This window comes from Aythya ferina (genome assembly GCF_964211825.1).
Source record: "Aythya ferina genome assembly, chromosome: 5".
NCBI classification, from domain to species: Eukaryota; Metazoa; Chordata; class Aves; order Anseriformes; family Anatidae; genus Aythya; species Aythya ferina.
In genome coordinates, this window is record NC_140301.1 from 19,804,619 (window position 1) to 19,827,491 (window position 22,873).

A 22,873-nucleotide genomic window follows, 5' to 3' on the forward strand; every position below is an offset into this window, starting at 1 on the left:
ACAGAACCCACCAGGACACCCAAACCCCGGGGAGCACATCCAAACACGCAGCTGCTCGCAGGACATTTCAGGTGGCTGCAGCAGAGTTGTCCTTTGAGAAGCCAGCCTGGCCTGGTGCAGCACTGGTACCCCGAGCTGCCTTTAGGGAGGAGGATGCCTGGCTTTGTGAGCAGACACAGTATGGGTAGATGGGTGAGGAGCTGAGAATCATTGTCACACAGCACTAAAAAATAAATCAGGTTTTGTCACACACTGAGCAGCTTCAGGGGTGGCACAGGGAAGCGACTGAACCTGAGCCTGTGGCTGAACTCCGCTCCTGCCCCGTGCCTTGTGCTGAGAGAGCCTGCGGGTACCTCACAGGTCTCAGGAAACACCACCAAAAAAAGGCTGCACATGGGAGATGCACCCTGTGCTTCATTCGGGGTGTTTGGGTGGCAGTGAGCGAGCCGCACCCCACGGCAGGGGAAGGAAGAAGCTGTCCTGCTGCCTGCGGTGCCCCAGGGATGCAGGGACACGACTGTGGCTCGCCCAGGCGCAGCATCCTCAAGCCACCCTACGTACTTGGATCGCTGCCTCGCCTGCCACTCACTTGTTCACTCTCCAGGAGGCGTCGTATGCTGGGCTTGCTTTTTTTTTTTTTTTTTTAAAAAAAGAAAAATAATAATTTGCTTTGTTTTAATCTCACAATGAGTAATTCCTTCCTACCCCTCAGTAGTGGCCTAGAAAAGGACAGCATCATCTCCACTGTAGCAAGAAGGCTTCTCCCAGGGCATAAAATTTTAATTAGGAACAATCATGCAGCCTTGAAATGGGAATTGCAAGCAGTGAAAAGTCAAATCATCAATAAAATATTCAATGGCAGGAATGTATTATTGACACAGCCTTTAGAGCAGATAAAAGCAGGAAGGCAGAGAGCTGCGGCGGGCGGCGAGCCTCGCCCGGTTAAACACCGCGCGCGGCGTTAAGCGCAGGCTGGCGGCACTGGATGCAGGACAAGCAGCCTGGTGCTCCCTGGCCAGATCCGAATTCGGGAGCCCAGGGGGTGCCACCGTGTGCCACCGCCTCCCCGAAGCGCGGGGCCCCTCGTGCCACGACGAATTTAGGTCACCGCCGCTGAGCCGCGTGGCGGGGGCACGGCAGGGCGGGGGTCCGGCGGCTGGATGCAGTCAGTCGTTCATTACCTTAAGGAACTCGCCGCCTTTGTGGCTGCTGGTTTTGTAGAGAAAAATAAATCAATCTATCCGCAGAAGGCCACCAGGCTCTTGCCCCGCGTGTCGGTAACGCAGCGTGCCCCACGGGACAGCCCTCAGGCTGCCTTTCCCCCAGCGCAGAGATGTGCAAGGCGCTGGTGACGGCTGAAAATCCAGGGCTAGCGCGTGGCTGCAGTGCTCTCTCCCCAGGGACACCCAAACCCGCAGAAAACCATCTTCAAAACAACAAAACAACACCCAAACAACCACCCAGTAAGCGGTAAGGCAGGGCTAGAATCAGAGATTCCACCGCCGCTGAATTATTTCTGTGGTTCCCCCCCCTGCAGGAGGTGCTGTCTGTGACGAACCTTTTCTCTTTATTCCTCTTTGCTTTGCACACAGCAGAACTACAAATGGGGTCCCCAAATGAAAGAACCCCCTTTTTTAACCCGCAGATGCCAGGTTTTCAGGCACGCTGACCATTTCTGCAAACACCTCGAGTTCTCAGGGCTGGTTCAGGGGGAAACGAGGCAGCCAACGCTAAGGTACTCGGCCAAGCAGGGGCAAACAGCCCGCGTGTCCCCAGAGGAAAACCTGGCTGCGTCCAAGGCAAGCAGTTTTTCTGAACCTAGGGTTTGGGGTTTTTCCACAAGCAGCACTGAAATGCTCTTTACAACCTCCATCATGCCCCAGCACTTCCCTCGGAGTCTTGTTTTAAAAGCAAGAGTAGCAAGAAGTTCAAAAAACAAGCAATCAGCGCTCTGGCCGCACGGGACAGACTTCGTCATGCGGCTGCACGGAGCAAACGTATTTTTAACACATTTTTTCCCAACGCACGTTTCCAACTCCAGCGATTCGAGGGGAAAGAAAAAAAAAAAAAAAGGGAAGAAAATCTCAGTTCCAAAAGGACAACCCTGAAATCGCATCTCCTCGCTGTTCTTCAGGACTAATCGGAGACTCGGCACTGGCAGCGGCCTCCAAACGAAGCAGACTAATCCTTAAATGCCGCGTAACCACCTGCTGAAGGGCAGCAGGCACTCACGCAGCGAGCGGGGGGCTCTGCCACGCCGCCCTCGACAGCTTTCCTCTCCCCCACGAATATTTCACTCGCCCGCAGCCGCCCCTTGCTGCAGCACAGGGAAAATCCTGCGGGACGCCAGCGGCCGCCGTCCCCAAGCCCGCTGCGGTGGCACAGCCGTGCTGGGGGCTCGCGGGCACCTCCGAAAAGGGCCGGGCGAGCACGTCCAAGCGGGGTCAGAGAGCAGCAGAGCCTTGGTCCACCCTCGGGTTCCCTCGGGGAGATGCTGGTGGGGAGAGAGCCGGCATTACCACGTGTACCCGGCCATGCCGCTGGAACTGATGGGGGGGCGTAAAGGTGAATGGGAGGCTGGCCCCTTACCTGCTCATATCTGCAGCCACGTGCCGTCCCCTTCTCCTCCCGTCCTAAAATGCTCCGCGCCGCCGCTGTGCATTATTAACAAGCTGCCATGTTTCATCCTGGAGACGGCTGCCTTCTCGGCGGACACCAGCTTCATCCACTGTTTGTAAAGCACTTTGTGATAGAAAAGGGGGGGGGAAAAAAGAGCAGTGTGTGCATAAGCAGCATTCAGTCATAAAATACTTACGGCTTTAATTCCCTGCGGAAAGAGGCCGCCGTGGGGTACGTGAAGCGCTCGCCGTGCCCCGTACCTGCCGCGGGGACGGCTCGGCTCCAGCAGCACGTGCACACTCGCTTTACACAAATCCTTTCCAAAAGATTTATTGAAAATTGAAACCAGACAATGCCGTAGCGCGCAGGATACATTCATACACAGAAAGTGTGTTTTACAGTGAACACAGCGTCCAAGTCACATTTTTTTTTTGCATACAACGGAGAGGACACGTGGAAAACAAAGACACCGGAGCGCTGGGACCCCCCGGACAAACCTGTCCCCTCCCCGGGCCCCCTTGGCCGCTTTGGCTTCACAACTAAAAATACAGCAGAACCCAGTGGGACAGGTGAACAGAAACAAGAGGAACTACTGGCCATCAAGGAAAAAAAAATAAGAAACACAACCAAAAAAACACAAACCAAGAAAAAAAAAAAACATTCAGTGAAATGTCACCAAAAGCGTTTCTGTCCTGCATACTCTGGCCATGGGCAGCCAGGGAGGGGCTCATCCTGCTGGCAGAGTACTGATTTAAGAACAAGTTTAAAACTAAGTGGCCTTAAGAAAAAAAAAGTCTCCACATGTGTCCCTGTCTCCTTGAAGCCTGATTGTCCCCTCTGTGGCCGGGGAATGGCTGCTCGCTTCTCCCTCCCTCTTAGCACCATGGAAAGGGGGTTTCTAGTACAGGTTTCTTACAATAAAAAAGGGGGGCAGAAAGTTGTCTAAAAAAGCTGCTCGTGAGCCCCCTGGCCAGTATAAAGGCTGTTTTTAAAACCCACCAACCCGTCCCAGGGCATCTCTGCGCTCTCTGCTTCCCCCAAAAGTCTCTGGCTGAGGCAGCCACCCTGGAGCAGGTGCGTGGCGAGGATGGAGACATCAGCAGGGCAGCTGTGCCTAGAAAATTCCCTCTTCTGCCCCAAAACAGGGCTTTTTGGGGCTGCTTCAGGATTTGGGGAGCACGTAGCCCCTCCAGGTGGTGCAAACATCCGCAGGGGGTTGAACCCAAGGAGGGCAGCTTGGCAAATGGACTATCCACGCTGTGCTTCTGCGCGAGGCGGGCAGGGCAGGGTGCTGGTGGTCGCAGGCAGCCAGGTCGGCCCCAGGACGGGTGCGTGCCTCGTGGCAGGGGTCGGCTGCTCTGGAGCGAGCACAGCTGAGGGAATGCCGCAGCATGACATGGGATGCGGCCCAGACTCCGGCAGCTCCTTCATCGTCGTCAGCGCTGGGGCTCGCTGGGGAAAGCACACCAAAAACGTGGCACCAGGTCCCGCTGTTCGCCTCGCCTGCTTCATCGGGCGAGGCTCAGAAGCAGCCCGAGGGCAGGTCTCTGCCACAGGAGATGTCAGCCGGGCTGTCCCGATGCAGCTCTGCCCCGCTAGCCAAATGGACGAGGGCTTCTCAAAACACACCACGGGTCTTTTGGGAAGGCCCCGCGAAATGTGAGTGCTGCCACGGTGTGTTAAATACGGAGAGCACTTTAAAAAAATAGAAGGGGGTTGTTTCATCCAATGGGGAAGAGGGTTGCTTTGTCTGGTCGGTCTTGGTCTTATAGTACAGTCTGTAAAAATAATCTGTCTGGCCATCCACATCCATTCACGATATAAAGCAGTAAAAAATATAATATATATATATATATGGAATATGGGTTTATTTATACAGTTACACTTGCAAGGCAATCAATCGTCCACTGGCTGTGCCCTTCTACCTCCAGATGCTCTGCCTGGTTGATAGGACTGCAAGACAGACAAAAATAAACGGCGTGACCCCAGGGCAGCGGGTGAGCGTTCCCACAGAGCAGCACAGCACAGCACAGCAGACGTGACGTGTGTGAGCACCGTGCGCCTGCAGCACGACACCCAGCAGAGACGGACACACAGACACCACGGTCACAGCGTCGGGTGAGATGGAGGACGGATGGTTTGGCCCCGAGGTGGGCAGAAACGGGAAGCCGAATCCTCCCCATCCTAACCTCAGCAAGGCCTTCGCCCCGCAGCGCTGCAGGGCCCCCCGACGGCCTGAAAGCCGCCGGCAGCATCCCAGGAAACCGTGCCCGGAGGACCGCAGATGGCCCCGCACGCCGGGGACAGCTTCGGATGCCACACCAATGGGCTCACCGCCTCGCAGGCTGGCCGGGCACAGGCGCTGCTCCCCTAATGGCCTCTATAAATAGCTCCGGCCTCCCACTCCCAGCACACGCACGCAGGCTTGCTCGCCACGGCCCGTTTCACGCAGCGAACCCCTCTCCCCTTCCCGCAGGCCCTCCCCGGGGATGTACGCACCCTCGGGGTTCAGGCTGGACACCAGGGGCTCCGGCAGGGTCCGGGGATGGCTGAGGAGCTGCTTGGTGCTGGCGCGGGGAGGCGAGTCGCTGCCGGAGGGGGGAAACCCTGCAGGAGAGAAAAGACACCCAGCTCAGGCGGAGCTCGCCGGGCACCTGGGACTCGCAGAGTGTGGAAATCCCTTGGGAGAAGGGACCAGATCCCCGTTTTCCCCTGTCCCCCACTCCACGGAAGGCTGTGCAGCCGCTCTCGGTCTCTCCCCCATCCCTAACACAATGCTGCCGGCCTGGCCTCCATCCCCGCAGCGCCCCGTCCTGAGGGCCATGCCATGAAAGCACGGGCACGGATCCCGGGGAGCTGAGCCGCATGGAGCCCAGGGGGAGGAGGAGGAAGGATCCGGGGCCACTGGGGAGACATTTGGGGTCGCAGGGCAGCCCCCCGTGCCGAGCCGGCGCGCTGACCTCCGTTCCTCCGGCAGGCTGGCAGCTCGCGCGGGCTCGGCTCCGGCTGGGTGTCCTCCTCAGACCTGGCCTGCCCGACCGTCACCGTGGCTCCCGTCTGCTGAATAAACTGCTGCAAATTACACTGCCTCAGCTCCTTATTTAACTCCTCCAGCTCTTGGTTCTGGGCCTGCAAAACACATTGGGGGGGACAGGGTGAGCTGCGTGCCCCCCACGCTGCTCTGCGCCTCCTCCCGAGGCCCCAGCCCCGCTCCCTGGCTCATGTCATGGACTCGTCTCCCATGGGGACAAGGCCACGCCACCGCCTGTGGGGACTCCAGGCCAGCAACAGCCACGCAGTGCTGGGCAAACTGCTGCAAACAGGCCCCCAGATGGCTCTGGAGCCTGCCAGCTCCTCTGGGATGCAACCCCAAGCTGCGTGGGGATGGGGATGCTCGGGCAGCAAGGACAAGGACAGCACATCACACAGCACCCAGACCCCAGTGGGACAGGAGAACCACAGGTCTCAGTGCCTCGAGCCTGACAGTTCTGGCACAGCTCAGCTCCTGGTTCAGAGCCAGCCAGCCCGGAGCAGTGCCAAAAAGCCTCGTGCCTGGGCACCGCCGAGACCTGCGCTTCCCCTCCGCTACTCCTTTTTTCGGACATAAAAACAACGCTGACCAGCAATGCCAGCGGGGACACTGACCGCCCATCCCTGCCTTTTGCCTGGCCACACCGACCCCACGCGAGGGTCCCTCACCCCCCAGGGCCAGGTAATCTGGCCGTACCCACCTGCAGGGACCTTTCGGCTTCCTCCAGGGCCTTCTCCACGCTGGCCAGGTTGCTCTCCAGCTGCGTGCCCTGCTTGACTTTAGCTTCCAGATCCCTTTTCATCTTGGCAGCCATGTCCTCCAGGTCTGTGGGGCTCGGCACCGGGCTCTCCTTGCCCCTCTTGGCCCTCTCGGCCATCTCCCACTGGATCTCCTTCTGCAGGGCCTCGGTGCGGGCGCTCAGCTCGTAGATCCTCTGCGTGTACTCCTCCAGGCTGGCCCGCAGGCTCCTCACCCGCTCCTGCCTCTCCCGCTCGCACTCCTTCTCCAGCCGGAGCTCGCTCTGCCAGAACTCCTCCTCGCCCAGCTCCGTCTCGTTCCTCCGCACCAGGTGCTCCAGGTACAGGATCTCATCCTCCTGGCTGGGGGCCCGGCCGTGCTCCCAGAACCGCAGGTCCGTCTCCAGGGTGTCCCCGTGGGCCTCCAAGGAGCTGAGCTGCTCCTGCTGCCGCAGCACCGTCTTGAACAGCTCCTCCTTGGAGAGCTGGCCGGCCCCACTGTCCTTCAGCTCCATCCCCTCCCAGGCGTGCTGCCTCCAGCGGCTCTTGGCGAACAGCTCACCGGAGCCCACGGGACCCAAGTTGAAGGTCATGGATTTCCTGGGCTCGCGGGGCCGGGGCGCCTCGGTGCTCACGGTGCGGGGCTTGATGGGCAGGCTGGCCCGGATGAAAGTCCTCTCGGGAGCCTGGGGAGCGCCCTCCGAGGACGGCCGCTCGGCCACGCTGGGGCCCGTGCGGCGCAGGATGAACTGCACGTCGTTGGCATACTGCCCGCACTTGGCCAGCGACTCCAAGGGGCACTCGAGCGGGAGCAGCTGCCGCTCCTTCTCCCGCAGCTTCTGCACCAGCACGTAGCGCCCCGTCTGACCTGAGGGCAGGACACAAGCACGTCACCCGGGGGAAAGCCGTGGCGCCGAGCAGGGTTTGGTGAGGTCCCCGCTGTCCCCAGGAGGTTCCCTCTCCCCTAAAGGCACCTGGAGGTGCCCCTACCCACCAAAGATGGGGCATTTTTGTTGTGCTCTGGGCACCAAAACAAGCGAGAGCACTGGGGGCGGATGGTGCCGGGGAAGCAGGCTGCAACCCACACAAATTCATTTTCCTCCCTTTCCAAACCTTCCCACCGAATCTCCCAGCCATCACCCAAATCTTCCACCCGTCTCCCCAGGGACACCCAACAGCACGAGCAGCTGAGGGCACGAGTCATCCCCCCATTAACAGGGTGCTGTGCTGCCCCTCTTTGTAGGACGGGGCGTCTCTCCGCGAAGCTCAGCGCCTCCGCAGTCACATTTCTGTGTGTGAAAAAGCTGAGGACACCACCTGGAGCTGCCCCGCTGTTCCCTCAGCCTGGAAGAACGCACACCCTGGAGAGCGGAGGTGGAGGAGACATCAGCCTGCTGTTCTTTTTGGAAGGCGTGCGAGGGGAATTGGAGGTACGAGGGCTTTGATCTGCAGGGCTCGACCTCAAAGCTGGCACGGAAGGGAAACATGGCAGCGCAAAGCCTGCGCGCAAACAGGATCGCAGCATTTTGAGGCCGAGCCACTAGAAGGCAGGATTGACCACGGGCGGGAGCACGGCAGGCACCGGCATCCAGGCACGCTGTCCACGCCGCCTGCAAGCTATTTATTTTGGCCATCTCCCCAGCAAGCCTCCGTGAGGAGGGACACAAACACACCGCCGTGCCGAACGGAGGGTGAGGAGTCTGCTCTGGTCTCGAGAGCTTTGTTTTAGCTCACTCACCTATGGCCCGCGCCAAAGCGATGACCACCTCCTGGCAGGTGGTTTGCTCCGAGACGCCGCAGACCACCCGCTGGATGCCGTCCACCCACACCTTCAGCTCCATCCCCGCGGCTGCCGGGCCTCAGGCACGCTGGGGCATCGCGGGATGGGGTCCCTGTAGGAGAGAAGACACAAGGAGTCAGTGCTGAGCCTCGTCTAGAGGTGATGCTTCACCAGCCCTGCTTTTAGGTCTGCTGGACGCCTGGAGCAGACACTTGCTGTTGCTCACAGATCGGATTTACAGCATTATTGCTAAAATACCAGCGTTCACCTGCAGTAAAACCCTGCTGTCTCACCAAAAACCCCATACACGGCTCAGCTCTGGGCAGCGGGGCCACGTCCTCGCCGGGTGAGAGGCACGGGGGTTTGCCCGTGTGCGTGGTGGGTCTGGGCAGCCAGAAAGCACCCTGCCTATTTCTGCTGAGAGCGCAGCCTTCTAATGGATTTGTTGGACTTTCGCTGCTATTTCCCCAACAATTTGGCAGTGCGGCACTGGGGATTTTCCAAACAATATCTAAAAGGCAGAGAAGCCTCCGGCCGCCCTCCCGCCCACCCTTCCCAGCTGTGCAGAGGGAAGCCGAGAGGTGTGGATGGCGCACATTGTGCTCTGTTTACCTTCCCCTCTGTTAATCTGAGAGGGATTAAGAGATGGGGAAAATTAACTGCAGCAAAATCTCGTTTAGCACTCCTGCCTCTGCCAGCAGCCGAACGACCGCAAGGCTTAACAAATGAAATTAAACCAATGTAATCTGCAAAGAACTCAGATCTCTGGGTTTATTCTGGTTTTAAACACTATCAAAACATTTTTTCCAGATCCTTCAAGCATCAAGCCTGTCTGAAGGACCTGGGCAGAGGAAGGCACAAAGGGTCCTGAACTACTTTCCAAACCCAGCCCAGCTCCCAAGTCTCCCCAGTTCCCCAGAGTTTGGGGACACACCACAACCGCTGATATCGCCCCAGGGGGCGCCTGCAAGGAGCAGGCTGAAGGAGCAGGTGTCAGTGCGGGGAGAAAAGCTTTAGCTTGGGTTAAACAGCTTTTTTATTATTATTTTTGACACCTTGAGGAATCAAAGCAAGGGCTCGAAGGCTCCCACCCTGAGCAACACGAGGCTTCGGCCATGACACAAGGAAGACAAAGGAGGAGTCTAGGAAATGAAACAACCCCACGGCGCTGTTCCCACCACGAGATCCGGCGGTGCTGGGGCAGAACGACTTGGTAGAGAACAAACCCGAAAGCCAAATCCATCCCCCAGGGAGCACTTGGGAGCAGCTGATCCAATGCCAGCCTCCCCGTCAGCCGCAGCAGCGCTATCGATCCCTCGCTCCCAGATTCACCCGCGGAACACAGCAGGGACCGAGGGCAGCGGGTGCGGGTCAGCCACCATGGGCAAAATTATTCACCTTGGCAGCACCAAGGAGTTCAGGCTCTGCCCTTTTCTCCCACCAATGTCCCCTAAATGCTGTATTGGTGAAGTGGAGACCAGGCTCCTTTCAGAGCACGGTTCTGCCCCGCTGCATGGCCACAAACTCTCAGCGAAACCAGCGCCCGCCCCCGCCACAGAGCAAAGTTCAGCGTCGCTGCCGCGCTCGGGCACCACCCGGCTGGGTTTTGCTGCCCCAATGCCACCGTTGTGCCGGGACGCAGGACCCCAAGGCCAGCACTGGGTGCCAGGGTGTCCTGGGAAGCGATGTGCCACCTACGGGCACCGCCAGTGCCAAAACCACCCGTGGAGCCAGGCTTTTCCTCCCCCGTCCTACCCCACGGCCCCGGCGGAGGCCAGGAGTGGGTGGTTTGAAAATAAATAAAAGCAGCCGGCTGTGTTATGAGAAAAGCAGCGGCCTCACCTCTCCTGGCATGAAGCACCGGCGGCTGCTGAGACGAGGGGTGACCCAAGATGAGGGGTGAGGAGCGATGGTGCGGCCGGGAGCGGGACGGGACGCCCGTGGGTCCCGCGTGGCTGAGAGGCTCCCGTTTGGGTGCAGAGCCAGCCTCTGGCAATCATTTACCAGCGTCCGGCCCACGGCGAGTGGCACGTAACAGAGAGGCAGGGAGGGGCAGCAGGCGCTTTTCCTCCTCTTACGGAGGAGTTTCGGCTTTGAGCTGCCCGTGGTGACGCAGGGGCTGGGGTAGTAGCTCAGCCCCGGTGTCGCATCGTTGCTGGAGGGAGAGCCGAAGGAGGAGAGTGTTTTGTACCAAAAACACAATGCCAGCAGCTAACAAACTGTGCAGTGCCGGGGAAGTGCCCGTGGGTAACACGGCTTCGAAGCTTATCTCGTGGAAATCCCTACAGGGCTACTTGGGCAGGCAACCCTTTGAGTCTCCCCCAGCAGCAACGCAGGGAGCAGTTTGTACCCAGGGAGAGGCTGAAGCTCGCTGTTGGATCTCAGGGACAGCAATTCCTCAGCTCTCCCAGACCACGCTCACTCTTCCTGGCTTCTCCAAACCTTTTCCATCAGCATAGCCAATGTGCTGCAACCCAGACCAGCCCCGCGGCCTCTCCTTTCCCTGAAAGTTCACTCCAGACTTGGGAAAAAAATATAAATAAATTTGTTTCTATAATTATGCACAGGACTTTATCTGCTCTTTCACTGCAGCATTATCCTTGCTCCTATAACAGCTTTCAAAAACACAAACCTCCACCTCATCCCAAGGCATCGCCTCCTGTGTAGCCACTGCTGTTTAATTTCTCCTATGAAGTTATTTGCCTTCTCTTAGCTGTAAATTTTTTTTCCCTTACTGTCAGAAGAACATGTGCATATAGCAATTAGAAGGCTGTTCCTTCACATTTTCCTCCTTTACCTTACTGTGAGACCTCGCTGGCCACCCCAAAAAAGCACGGGGAATCGAGCAGGTGGCTGCTGCGCCGGTGTGAGGACGCGTGACAGCCGCTCCCGCAAGCTGCTCCTATGCTTTACCTCCCCCCGTGTCTTTCTAAGTCAGTTTTATTGGAAGCAGATTAACGAAGTGACTAATTTTCTGCTCCCTTCCCATGTGATCGGTCCTAAATTGATGGTATGGATGATTCACACAACTTCTTCGACAAATTTCCTAACTGGGAGTTGGAATTTCAAATGCTGGCACTGAAAAAAATAAAAAATAAATAAATTAATGCTCCCAGATCTTGCAGCTTTATTTTTTGCTGCATCTTAGTCTAAATTGGAAAAAAAAAAAAAAAAAAAAAAAGCTCCAAAAAAAAAAATGTTCAGACTCTATTCGAACAGAGCTGCAACCTCACATAAATCAAGGCTGCTTTTAAAGCTCAGGGTCTGAAGCCAGCTTCAGGTTACCTTGATTAAAAGTGGGAGCAATCAGTCCTCCTGCTAATCGAGGTGTTTCGCAGCCCGACACAGCTCTGCAGCAGAGGCAACAGCCGAATTTTAACTCTCACCCTTTGGCTGACCAAGCTCGCTCCCCGGAGCTGGCAGTGGCGAGGCTGAGTGTGGGCGATCAGAAGGGAGCTGGGCAGGCTGCAGGTGCTCCAAGCCTCAGCTGACAGCAGGACCTGCTAAAGCAGCAGGAGGCGGAGGGGTTATTTCTGCAGGTGAGAGGATGCACGCTTTGCATAGCTGGGTTTGGTGCCCTGCAGACGAGCAGGGCATGTCCCAGCCGGCTCATCAACACCCCACGGCTGCTCGCAACGGCATCGTGACCTCCTGGGACCTGAAACATCACGCGGCCAGCCAAGAAAATCAGCTGGCTGCCCCGATTACAGAAGCACGTCCCTCCACCGATTTGCAGGGATCCCTCCTGTCCCCTGCAGGGGCTCCCAGAAGCTTCTGGCCAAGAGACCAGGGGCTGGTGAGGGGCTAGGGCTGGGCTGGCAGGAAAGCAACAGCACAGGCAGAGCTTCTGGGCAAATCTCATTAGGACTTCAAACGGCCAGCAGACCAGCAGTTCACCTTTGCCCAGCTTACAGGTCAGGGTTTTGGCTGGGGATAGGGAGCGGTGCTGGTACCCAGAAAGCACCAGCACAGGATCCCAGCCCCAGTGCCAGGGTCTCACGCCGCTTTACCAACCGACAAGCCAAAACGTGGGCAGCAGGGAGAAACCCCGTCAGCAAGTCCCGCTTTGAAAAGCCCCTCCAGAGCAGGGGGAGGTCTGCAGAGAGCCCATCGGCCAGGCTTTGAAATCCCTGTTTGCACCACGGTTGCCACAGGAGTGCCTCTGGATCTGAATTCAAACGCATACATTTTTTTTTTTTTTGAAGTCCGTAATTAGGGCTGCCGTGCTTGATAAACACGGATGAAATCCTCCTGGACTGCTCTGCTCTTCCCTCGTTAACCTGAGCAGCGGCCCCGTGCCCGGCTCCTGCCCACGGGGCTGGCAGGGTTTCGCCTGGTTTGCAGTTTCACCTGCCCAGCATCGCTGAGCTCCGGGTCCCACACTGACCCCTGGCCACCAGGCCCTGAAAGGGGTCTGCATGCAGGCAGGAGCATCCCCAGCGCCCTGTGGTGAGCAGGGAGTTGGAGGTCATATGAGAGAAGTTAGAGAAGATGGGAAAGCTGCAGCTGGAGCAGCCAGCCCAAACAGCCCTCATTTCATTCCTGATTTCAACCTGAACTTCTCACATGTCTTCTCAGCGTCCCTTGACCCCACACCGCAGCTCCCTTAGCCTGAAAACAGAGGGCCACTGCCTCTTCATTTCCAGCCCCAAACTGTTCATGACAGACCGAAGCCAGCAGGTTGAGAAAATGCTGCAAGGTTTCAAGGTCCTGCACCAGCGCTGGGAGCTTCCAGCGGACAAGGAGCCCAAGGAGGAGGTCTCAGACACCCAGCTGCTGGGGCTGGGGCAGGAGCACCCTGCTGGACCACGTCCAGGTGGTTTTGGGGTGACTGTGGCCAGTACCTGGAGACAAAGCCCAGCCTGAAGAGGTGGGGACAAGAGGAAAGGTGTGAGAGCTGGAGAAGACAGGCATATAGGAAGCAACCTGCACGTGTGAACCCAGAGCACAGGAAACTGTTCAAGGAGAAGAAGAAGAAAAAAAAAAACACCACACAAGTCAATAGCAAGTGGCGGCAGGAGTGGAGGAGCAGCCACGTGCTGCCATCCTGCATGTCTGAGTGCTGGCAGTGACTCACCGCCCGTGATCAGCTGCTGCGCTGACACATCCAGCAGCTATTTAATGCTTCCCCAGGTCCCTCCCCACCCCAGGGAGCAGCCCAGCTCCTGGGCACCCAAGGGAAGAGATCGATCCTGCCTGCCCACCTACCAACCCGCCGCGAGCTCCAGGGACAGCAACGCGCCTGCGCGAGCACTGCCACGAGACTCATTCACCGACAGCCACAAACAAGGGCTCCCTAAGCGGCGCCCTGGATGCCCGTCCCAAGCAACAACCCCCCATTACGAACAAAATAGAGGCTCTGGGATTTTCTGCCCCGCTTCCTCTCCCAAATGACAGGGAGGAGCAAACCCAGGCCAGCGTGCCCGGGGCGGACCCATGAGGCCTGGAAGAGCCGGGGGCTGCCTGAGCTCCTCCTGACCAGGAAACTGCCTTGGGGTCATGTCCTCAGGCAGGGATTTGGGCGAGGGAGGCTCAAGCCCCAGCAGGCCGACTGATGTGCCCAAAACCACAGAAGCCTCACCCCATGCCAGCCCCACCTTCCCAGCTGCCATATTTTGGGTCTGCCACGGCATCGAACCCAGCTTTTCTCCCCCCACCTCTCTTTACCCAAGCCAAGATCGCATCCAAGCGGCCCCCTCTAAGGGGAGCGGGGTGGCCACTGAGGCGGGAGGTGACCGTGACACCCTCCCTGGGGTCCTGTGGCGGCCTTGATGGAGGCCAGCGGGTGAATTAATGACTAACCGCTTCCTGCCCGGCTGGCAACGCCGGAGCCGTGTCGAAATGTCAATAATCACGGGCAGCGACAACACTGCAGGCACGCCAGGAAACACTGCCGCTTGAATCAATCACCGCTGCAGGGCCAGGAGGGGGATTTTTTCTTTTTCACTTCGCCACACGGCCCCCCCAGCATCCTCCTTATGGACCAGCGATGCGGGAGGGCTCCATGCCAGGAACACGGCTGCAAATCCCGAGCCCAGAGATGAGCAAAGTCTTGGCTGGTGCAGGCCACGGCACCAACCAAAAGCTCGTTATAAATTAAAGCAAATTTAAAAAAACTAACACCTACTGCTGTAAACACCGAGAGCTGGCCAGGTGGATTTGTAATGGGTGAGCGCATGCACGCACGCAGCCTGGAAGAGCCGTCTTCCTCACCTTAACGCGGTGCATTTCTCCCACGCAGCACTGATGGCAGCTATCCACAGGGGGAGAAGAGCAAGGCTGGCTATTAAAGCCAGCCATAAAGATTAAGGTTTACGAGGGAAACATTAGCAGCACCTGCTATTGCTGTAATCATTATGATCAACCTCAGACACATGAGCAGAGAGCGCCTTCATGAAAGCAGCCGAGAGTGAATCCCTAGCAGTTTCTTCCCAAGGGGGTGAAGCAAAATTAGCAGCAGCATCTAGATTAGAGAGGAGAGAGGAAAGGCTCTTGCATGTAAGCCAGACCTTGCACTTCCATGCTCATTTTCTCTTGTGCAATGAGCCCGCCCAGGTGCTAAGCCCTTGGGAGGAGGGGCTGGGAAAGCATTTAGGTGTCCAGCTCCCAGCCAAGGCTGGGATCCAGACTGAGCCAGATCAGCCCTGAGGACGGGAACTCAACTCTTTTCAGGGCTGCACCCTCCATTCCTTTCCTGAAATTATTGCCTTTACTTTTAATAAAATAATAATAATTAAAAAAAGCTTGCTTTCCAGCTGTCAGAAGCAACACTGAACCTGCAAACATTGCCCAGCTGTAAGCCCCACCACAGCAGCTCTGGGATGCCCAAAAACTCTTCTTTAGGGGACAGGTTTTTGGGGAGCACTCACAATGCTGCTCGTACAAGCCAGGCTCTGAGGGCTATCAGACAACGCAACTGCAGCGTGCATCTGCCAGGAACCCCAGCATCTCCACCGCGTCCACTTCCCACAGCAGCCAGGACGAAAAGCATGATGCAACTCATGAATATTCCCCTGTTATTACACACAGACCATTCCCCAAGACAGAAAACAGCTTATATTTATCATGACACGGGATGCAGGAGGAATGCTGCAAATCTGGAGATGCAGGAGCCCGGTTCAGCCTCGGAAATGCTCAGAAATACCCAAACTACCTGCTTGCTCCTCTGCTCCTCCCCAGCCAAAGGCGGGGGGAAATGGTCCCTATAAAAACTTTTAAAGGGATATTTTTGCTGCTCTGCTTCAATTACTCACACTGCTTTCTGGAAACAGCTGTAAGCTTTAAAGTCCTGTAAGTTTTAAAAGCCCTTATTAGGCAGCAGAGCTCTGATGGGCCATAGGCCACTTCTCCCGTCTGCTCCAAACGTTTGGCTTTATCAGCTCCACTAGGATGGACCATTTCTCTAGATGGGTCACTCTGCCCGTGATTCTGCTCCTTGAGCAGCCATCTCACGTTGTTCTGGGGCACGGCTTTGCTCCTGCTGCCCTACACGCTGGCTTCCTTGCTGCTCCAAATGTTGGTTTCACCCAGGGTCCTCACGCTGCTTGGAGCCACCGCTTGTGGTGAGCAGAGAGGGGAAGGAGATAACCGAGAGAGCATCCTGACAGCAGGTCTGGACAGCGTTAGGAAGAGGCAGCCAACGTGGGGACATCCACCAGAGGCATCTGCTGCTTTATCAGAGAAACCTGAGATTTTGAGAGCAGCACCGCTTAGCCCCCTGAGTTAGGGGGTTGGTTTTGCTGCTGTCTGAGCAGGGGAAGGCAGAGCAGCACCCGTGGCTCCCTGAAGTCACAGCGTCCCCGTACAGCTCAGAGGAACTGCCACCAGCGATCCTCTTCCCACCAAAACCCTCATGGTAGCAGAGAAGACGATCAAACTGGCAACTACAAAACCAGAGGCAACCTTCCAGCTTGTTTTCCACGCGCAGAGCAACCCAGGCTCCTTCCCTCTCCGGAGAGCAGCCGCGCGCCAAGGACGCGCCGCTGGGCCTCAGGAGGGAGCGCTGAGGATGCACTAATGAATATGCAGGTGCACGCCGCCACCAATGTTTATTTATAACCCCGTAGGATTAAAAAGGCCTTTAATGACCACTTGCGGGGAGCTGAAATTGCTCCTTTCTTTCTCCCTGTCTCACACAGACACAGAGGGAAACAAACAAAAGAGGCGGAATTAATCCAGGCTGAAACTTTTGATAAGGCGCTTGTGTATTTTGGAAGTCTCTGCTTTCACGGCACCTCGCGTGTGATTAATTAGGCGAAGGTGCCGTCAGTCCCAACCTGAACCCACGCAGAGATAACGAGCTCTCTGAAGCACTAAGATGGAGGTGGGTGCATCTTCAGAGAGCCAGCTCCGTCCCTTATCTGGCGCACAAACGCAGGGGGCTATCTGCAAAAAAACATTTGCCTTTCGGGTAACAGCTCTGCAGAAAGAAACGTTGGCGAGGGCCAGGGCAGGGAGCCATCCGTCGGGGGTCCACGTCGCTGTCTTCAACAAGACGGTGTTTTAAAGTAAAATGGAAGCAGCAGAGGTTGGGCTGCTCAAAAGGGTAAAAATCCTTTTTTTATTCCCCCCTCGCCCCCCATAAGTGTTTAGGTGTTTAAGCTGTATGCGATACAGGCTCATCTCAGGTTGCTTCTGGAAACCAAGCCTTTAGAGCCTTTTACCCTGACTTGTCTGTGCTGTCAGGTCATTAAGAGCCTAAATGAGCCAAAAGCGACAGCACCGAGTCCAACAGCACAGCCTCCGCGATTCCCAAAGCACCATTACAACACTTCCCGAACTACCAGAGGCGAAGCAGCCTCTCCTTGTCCAGCCCAGGCGTATCTGCCTCTTCACAGAAAGGAGCGCTGCCACCTCCAAACACAACTCAGGGGAAAAAAAAATCAACACGTGAAAAGAGCAAGCACAAAGCCTCCAAAGCCACACCGCCTCTGTCCTGTAGAGATGCCTCTGGTGCTTGCCCAACTCCCCGCACACCACCAGCAGCCTCAGGCAAGCATCCAGAGGCAGGGACGAGCTCCCCAGCAGCCACTCGCACCTCCTGGGGGAAGCAATCCCTGGCAGGAATCACAGAACCAGCAAAACCCTAAAAAACTGCTCTTCCAGAGCTTCCCTCCGTACATCAGCCACGCGGTACAGGACATCTGGCCCCAAAGTGCTGCTGAGAGTGCCGTGGCACCAGCGACACCCGACCCAGTTCAACTTAGGAACTGGTCCCAGAGCCCTTCCCATCCTCAGTCCTCCTGGGCACGCAGGAGGCACCCTGGGGCCGTGGGGAGATTTTAGCACACAGCTCCTAAAACCGAGAGCTCCAGCAGGTCCTGTGCTGCAATGGGGATTATGAAGAGGCAGAGGAAACCACCCCAAACCCAGGCAGCGCTCGCCTGCCCCAGCACTTCCACACTTCCAGCTCAGGGCTGACCCACCCATGTCTTCAGGTAAGAGGTTTCTTTTTTTTTTTTTTTTTTTTTTTTTTTTTTAAAGCAACGAGTTATTCTAGATGACTAGCCCAGGGCAGCTGGAAGCACCCCAGCACCCTCAAGAAAGTGCTGACTCCAGCCCACAAAAAGCAAGATAATCAGCTGCTTTTAGAAGCTCATGAGCTTGGCACCTGAAAAATGGACGGGCATAAAATGGTTAGCAATCATTTACGATAATAGGATTTTCTTGAAAACCCTGCGTGTAGATGCATTTACGCCTTAATTTGGCTGCGCAGGTTTACAAGGGCACAGGCAAGTTGCAACAGATAAAGGAACATCCTTTAAAAAGATGCTCTTAAAAACCACATGCACAGAGGTAGCTCCGAAAACATCCCTCCCACCTCTAAAACCAGGCACAGGCCAGCCCGTCCCCGATCAGCACCTGGACTTCTTTCTAGGGCAGGGTGCTGAGCACAGGCACCTCAAGCCCGTGGTCCCACAGCGTCGCTCCCCTGCCCGCAGGGGGAACACTTGGGTCACCTCCAAGCCCCCGCTGAGGTTCCTCCCCCAGCAGGAGAGGTGAAGGGGACGGGGCAGAGAGGCTGGAAAGCCACGGAGGATGAGCCAGCGAGGCCTGCAGCTGACACACTCGGGCAGCGTTTCTCTGCAGCGTGGCGCAAGGGCAACCACGACATGTCTCCACTTGGTATCCAAGCACGTATGCACCAGGTATAACCTCGGTATCTTCGCTAATTACACCGCTCTACCTTTTTTGGCCCAGCTGCCTCGCAGAGAGCAGGGAACCAAGTGCCCTCAGATGATTCAGCCCCGCCGCTGCCTCCCTGCTTTCACCAGCCGCAGCCCGCTGCCAAAAGGTTTGGTCAAGGCTGGCAAACTCCCCAGCACGTTCACTTGGGCCTGCAGGTATCCAAAGCTACCGAGCACAGCTCTAAATTGCTTTTCTTCTCAAAGAGAAGAAAAAAAAAATAGTAATAAAAAGTGGATTTGGTACTGCTGCTGGCTTACAATCTCAGGGACAGACGGTTGCTCAGGCTGCCCTCTTCAGAGGGGGAACCCTTTTCCCCCCACCCCTTTTCATCCAGGGAAAGCTAATTCCTTGTTAGCTGTCTCACACTCGGTCAGCGGGGTTTATTTCTTAGAGCCACCAGACCCCCCTGCCAGGAGATGGGGGCTTTGGAGCACGGCACGGCCCCGTCCCAGCCCTGCATCCCCACGAGGCTGAGGACACCCTGCCGAGCCTGCCCCGAGCATCCCCCCAGGACGCCGCAAGCTGTGCACTCCAGGCCTTGCAGCTGTTCCCAAAAAAAGTTGCCAAAAGGCTTCTGCACGTGGGGACCCCTCGCTTTCCGTGTTATTTATTCCAGGGGAGCGCAGGGCGGCCGGCAGGGAGGCGTGCTGAGAGGGGCCAGGCGCCGTGCCTGGGCTCTCGCAGCAGATAACCACGGCGGTGGAGCAGCGTGGGGACACAGGGAGGGGGATTCCTGGCATTCCAGCCGGCTCCGGGGAGGGGTGAGCTCCTCCACCCCATCCAACCTGCACGGCACCCCTGCAGCACCGCCAGATAAGCAAGGCGAGCAGCATTCGGGGCTGGGGGTGCCTTTAGCACCGCTTGCAGCTGAGCCCCTGTGCTCGTGCACGGTGCTGTCGGCATCCCCTGGAGCCTGCCCCGGCTCTGCTCAGGGATCAGCCAGAGCTCCCCTCGCCTCTTCGGATCCCCTCTGGTCACCGCTCTGCAAGAAACCCCCGCAAACGCTGCCGATGCTGTCCCAGGGGGAGTATCGTGTGCTGTGCTGATGCACCTGCTCTGCTCGAGCAGGAGGAAAAGCAACGCCACCCCCGAGCTCCCCGCCGGGATTTTAGGGTGCAGTGCAAAGCATTGTCACAGGGCAGGGAGAAGGCAGAGGCCAGTTTGGTTCTGGACCCGCAGCGCGCTACGAGCAAAGTTACAAAACAACCTGCTGAGTGCCACTGGAGTTCACCAAAGGCATCAGAAGTATGCAGCCAGGAGCTGAGCGCTTATCTAGCCCAGTGCCTGAGGAATTTAACCCCTCTCTGCACCACGGATTTGGAAACGCTTCTGCCCTTCCTCCCTGCAGAGGAGAGGGAGACAGACAGACGGCTTCCCCGCATGGCCGCGGACCCCGTTTGTGGCTAGGCTCAGCGCTGACACCCCAAACACACACAGCTGAGCCCCCGTGGCTGCTTCACTCGACGCTGCCCTGCACCGCTGCTCCTGCAGGCGGGTTTCAGAGCGCCGTGCTGGTGGCAGGAGGCGCTGGGGACATCAGGTGCACCGCGGCGTTGTCCCCAAGGTCCTGCTGCCACCGCAACGCGGGTGACACCGGGTCCCCAGTGCTTGGAGCAGCCCTGCGCAGCCCAAAGCTGCTCCGAACCACCCCAGCCCCTGCTCTCCATCCCTACCATCCTTACCAGAGGTCGGTGTCCACGGCCCCGAGCAGCGGATGGCGGCCTCCCTGCCTCCTTGCGCCAACGAGGGAGGCTGGCCTCGCCGGGGCGGCTCTTTTCGCTTCGCGGCCTCCCGATAATGGGCTCAGAGCTTCCCAATAATGGGCTCGGAGCCTCCCGCAGCCAGCCCCTTGGAGCCCCAGCGCCAGCCAGGAGCGGAATACCTGCGGGTTGCTCCGGGAGACTGCTCCCAACTTATTTCGGGGACGGAGGCTGGCAAAGCGCCACCTGCCTCCGCCGCGCCGGGCCCTGGCACCAGCTCCTCCGGCAGCCTCGAGGGCGAGAGGCGGCGAGCCTCGGGGCTGCTGCGAGCCCTGGTGCAGCACCAGCAGCAGTACCAGTACCAGCAGGAGCAGCACCAGCAGGAGCAGCAGCAGTACCAGCAGCAGCAGTAAGAGCAGTACCAGCAGCACCAGCAGCAGCAGGGCCTCGCTGCCCGGCGCGGAGGCTCAGCGCGGTGCCGGCAGTGCCGGCGGTGCTGCAGGGCGGCCGGGGGCTGCCCGGGGGTGGGGGCGAGGCGCTCACCTGCAGCCCAGCCCCGCGCCGGGGGCCGGGCAGGACGCGGAGCCCCCGCAGCCGCCCGCAGCCTCCGGCGCCGCTCACGCCGCGCCCTCCTGGCCACGCCCCCTCCCCCGTGGCCACGCCCCCCTCCTGCCCCGTGGCCACGCCCCCCCCGCCCAGGTGAGCCCGCCCCTCCCCCTCCCCTTGGCCTCCAATTCTTAAATTTTGGCTTTTTTTTTATTTTATTTTATTTTATTTTTTTTTGGAATAAGCAAACCGAGGGGAAACCGACCGCATCAGATCTCGTGTTTGTGTCCTCAGGAGGACAGGGCAGCGAAGCTCAGCCTGAGGAGACCCGGGCAGCCTCCGCCAACCCAGCCTCCACCGTGCCTCCCGGGGAGGCTGGAGGGGCTTCAGCCCGGGTGAGGCCAAGAGGAGCCCTGGGCATGGAGGAGGCTCCAGCAGGAGGTGGCTGTGCCACCCCTCGCCCTCCGAACCTGCCACCACTGGCGGCCTCCCACCTCCCAGCGTGGAGGCTCCAGCCTCTGCTTTCCCCAGGGATCGGGGTTGTTGCCAACCCGAGCAGCACGGGCACGGCGGGGCAGGACTCCTTCATCACGGCAATTAAAACCCCAGGCTCTCCTGAGGACCGGCCCCACCGCGGAGCTGCTCGGCTGCTGGTGGAGGCCGGAGCAGGTGGAGGCCCGGGGGGCAGCCTGGGCAGGGGCAGGGGCGAGAGCACCCCCGGCCCACGCGTTTTGGCTGCTGGGGAGCCCTAAATGTGCTGTGAGGAGCAGGCACGCCGGGGCAAGGACAGGTTGAGCAGGTCTGGGGAACGAAGCAGGTGCCTGCTGACACGCCGGAGGCCTCGCAGAGGCGCTGGGCCTCCCTCCCTGCTGAAGGAACCGGCGCTGCACACTGCTCATGTCGCCAAAAAACACCCCTCATGTCGCCAAAAGCCAATGGCAGCGAGGGGAGAGGTCGGCACCGATGCCCTTGGTCCCCGCTTGCAGCCATGAGGCCACGGGGCTGGGTGCTGAGCCTCAGAGCTGAGCAAACGCCACGGTGCAGAACGGCCTCTGCAGGCGTCCTGAGCGCCTCTGGTTCTGTGACCTCGCCGCGCTCAGGACGCCCCTAACCGCTTGCTTCTCCCCGGGATCAGTACATGATGCAATACCTAAGTATGTAGTTGTCACTCGGCAGCTTTAATTGGTTTTTGAGATGAAGTTTTCTGTTGTTCTGACATATTCTCCGTAATTATTATCTCCCCAAATCAGATAATACACCTGGCAATCTGCAGCGGAGGCCGTGCCCTGGAGAGCTCACGGTGCAGAAGAAACAAAGATCTATATGGGAAAACAACAAAAGTTCTTCTCAGGAGATATATATCTTATTTATTAGTTTGGATAATCTTCTCAGATCCTCATCAGACGCAAGCTGAGCAGAGGTTCGCTTGCCACTGGTTAGGACGGTTGTCTTTCCCTGTCTTTTAATAAAAAGATTTTGAGTTTTAAATCTTTTCACCTTCTGCACCTTGTAAAAAGATTGGAAATCTCTTGTAAAGGTAAAGCTATTACTGCAAAAAATAAACAAGCCTCTACCTCGCCTGCTAGCCCTCTGGCATCCCACGGGGCCGCAGCAGCATCTCGCTGGCAGCTTTGGCCTCACAGCGAATTAAATCCCCCGAGTATTCACCTAGCTCGAGGCTGCTATGACCAGCTCAAGATGGGATACAGCTCTCCTGCCCCCCTGGAGGGCTGCATGGCCCACCTGAGACCTGAGGGGTTGCTTCTGGTCCTGCAGAGCCTCCCAAAATGTGTGTCACTGTCCTGCCCTGCCTCAGCCACTCCCCTCACCTGCCACGGATAAATTACCCGGCGCATTGGTTGCCTGGCTCAGCACACAGAAGGGCACATTTCCCCAGAAAAAGGCCTCCCTTCTCTGATAAATACAGCTAACCCCCAAATCTCAGCATTTCCAGGGAGCCTTGGCTTCGGGAGATAACAGGAGTAATTTTCTCTTGCCAGTACCATGTGGCACATTGACTGCTTCTTTCGGCAGACCCCCCCCCAACCTTGAAAGCTGTAATTTAAAGCCAGAAGCGAGGATGGTGACCTTGGATCTGGCCATAAATAAACCATTGCATGTAATTGTGTGACAGGCTGTCTTAAAGGCAGGCAGGGCAAACCTGGGCAATACAGCCTGGGTGTCTGGTACCTCTGGGGGCTGACAGCGTTGATCCGGTCTGGGCAAGGCTGTGCACTCCTATGGAAATATTTGCAAATGTTTTTAGCATTCT

At 57.7% G+C, this 22,873-nt stretch overlaps 1 protein-coding gene across 6 annotated transcripts; it reads right to left on the reverse strand.

Annotated features, from left to right (window-relative positions):
• Positions 1 to 696: 696 nt before the first annotated feature.
• RASSF7 (Ras association domain family member 7) lies at positions 697 to 20,666 on the reverse strand. Of its 6 annotated transcripts, none has more exons than XM_084521143.1 (7): positions 20,599 to 20,666; positions 8,126 to 8,279; positions 6,351 to 7,255; positions 5,580 to 5,748; positions 5,119 to 5,226; positions 2,590 to 2,742; positions 697 to 2,494 (listed from the first exon to the last, which is right to left on the reverse strand). In XM_084521143.1, the coding sequence occupies exons 2-6, from the start codon at positions 8,226 to 8,228 to the stop codon at positions 2,594 to 2,596; spliced, it is 1,434 nt and encodes a 477-aa protein (XP_084377269.1). In that variant the 5' UTR covers positions 8,229 to 8,279; positions 20,599 to 20,666; the 3' UTR covers positions 697 to 2,494; positions 2,590 to 2,593. The 6 variants fall into 6 exon arrangements, with proteins under 6 accessions (XP_084377269.1, XP_084377268.1, XP_084377272.1 ...); XM_084521142.1 differs by lacking the exon at positions 20,599 to 20,666 and adding an exon at positions 20,038 to 20,592; XM_084521146.1 differs by lacking the exon at positions 20,599 to 20,666 and adding an exon at positions 14,381 to 14,405.
• Positions 20,667 to 22,873: the final 2,207 nt, after the last annotated feature.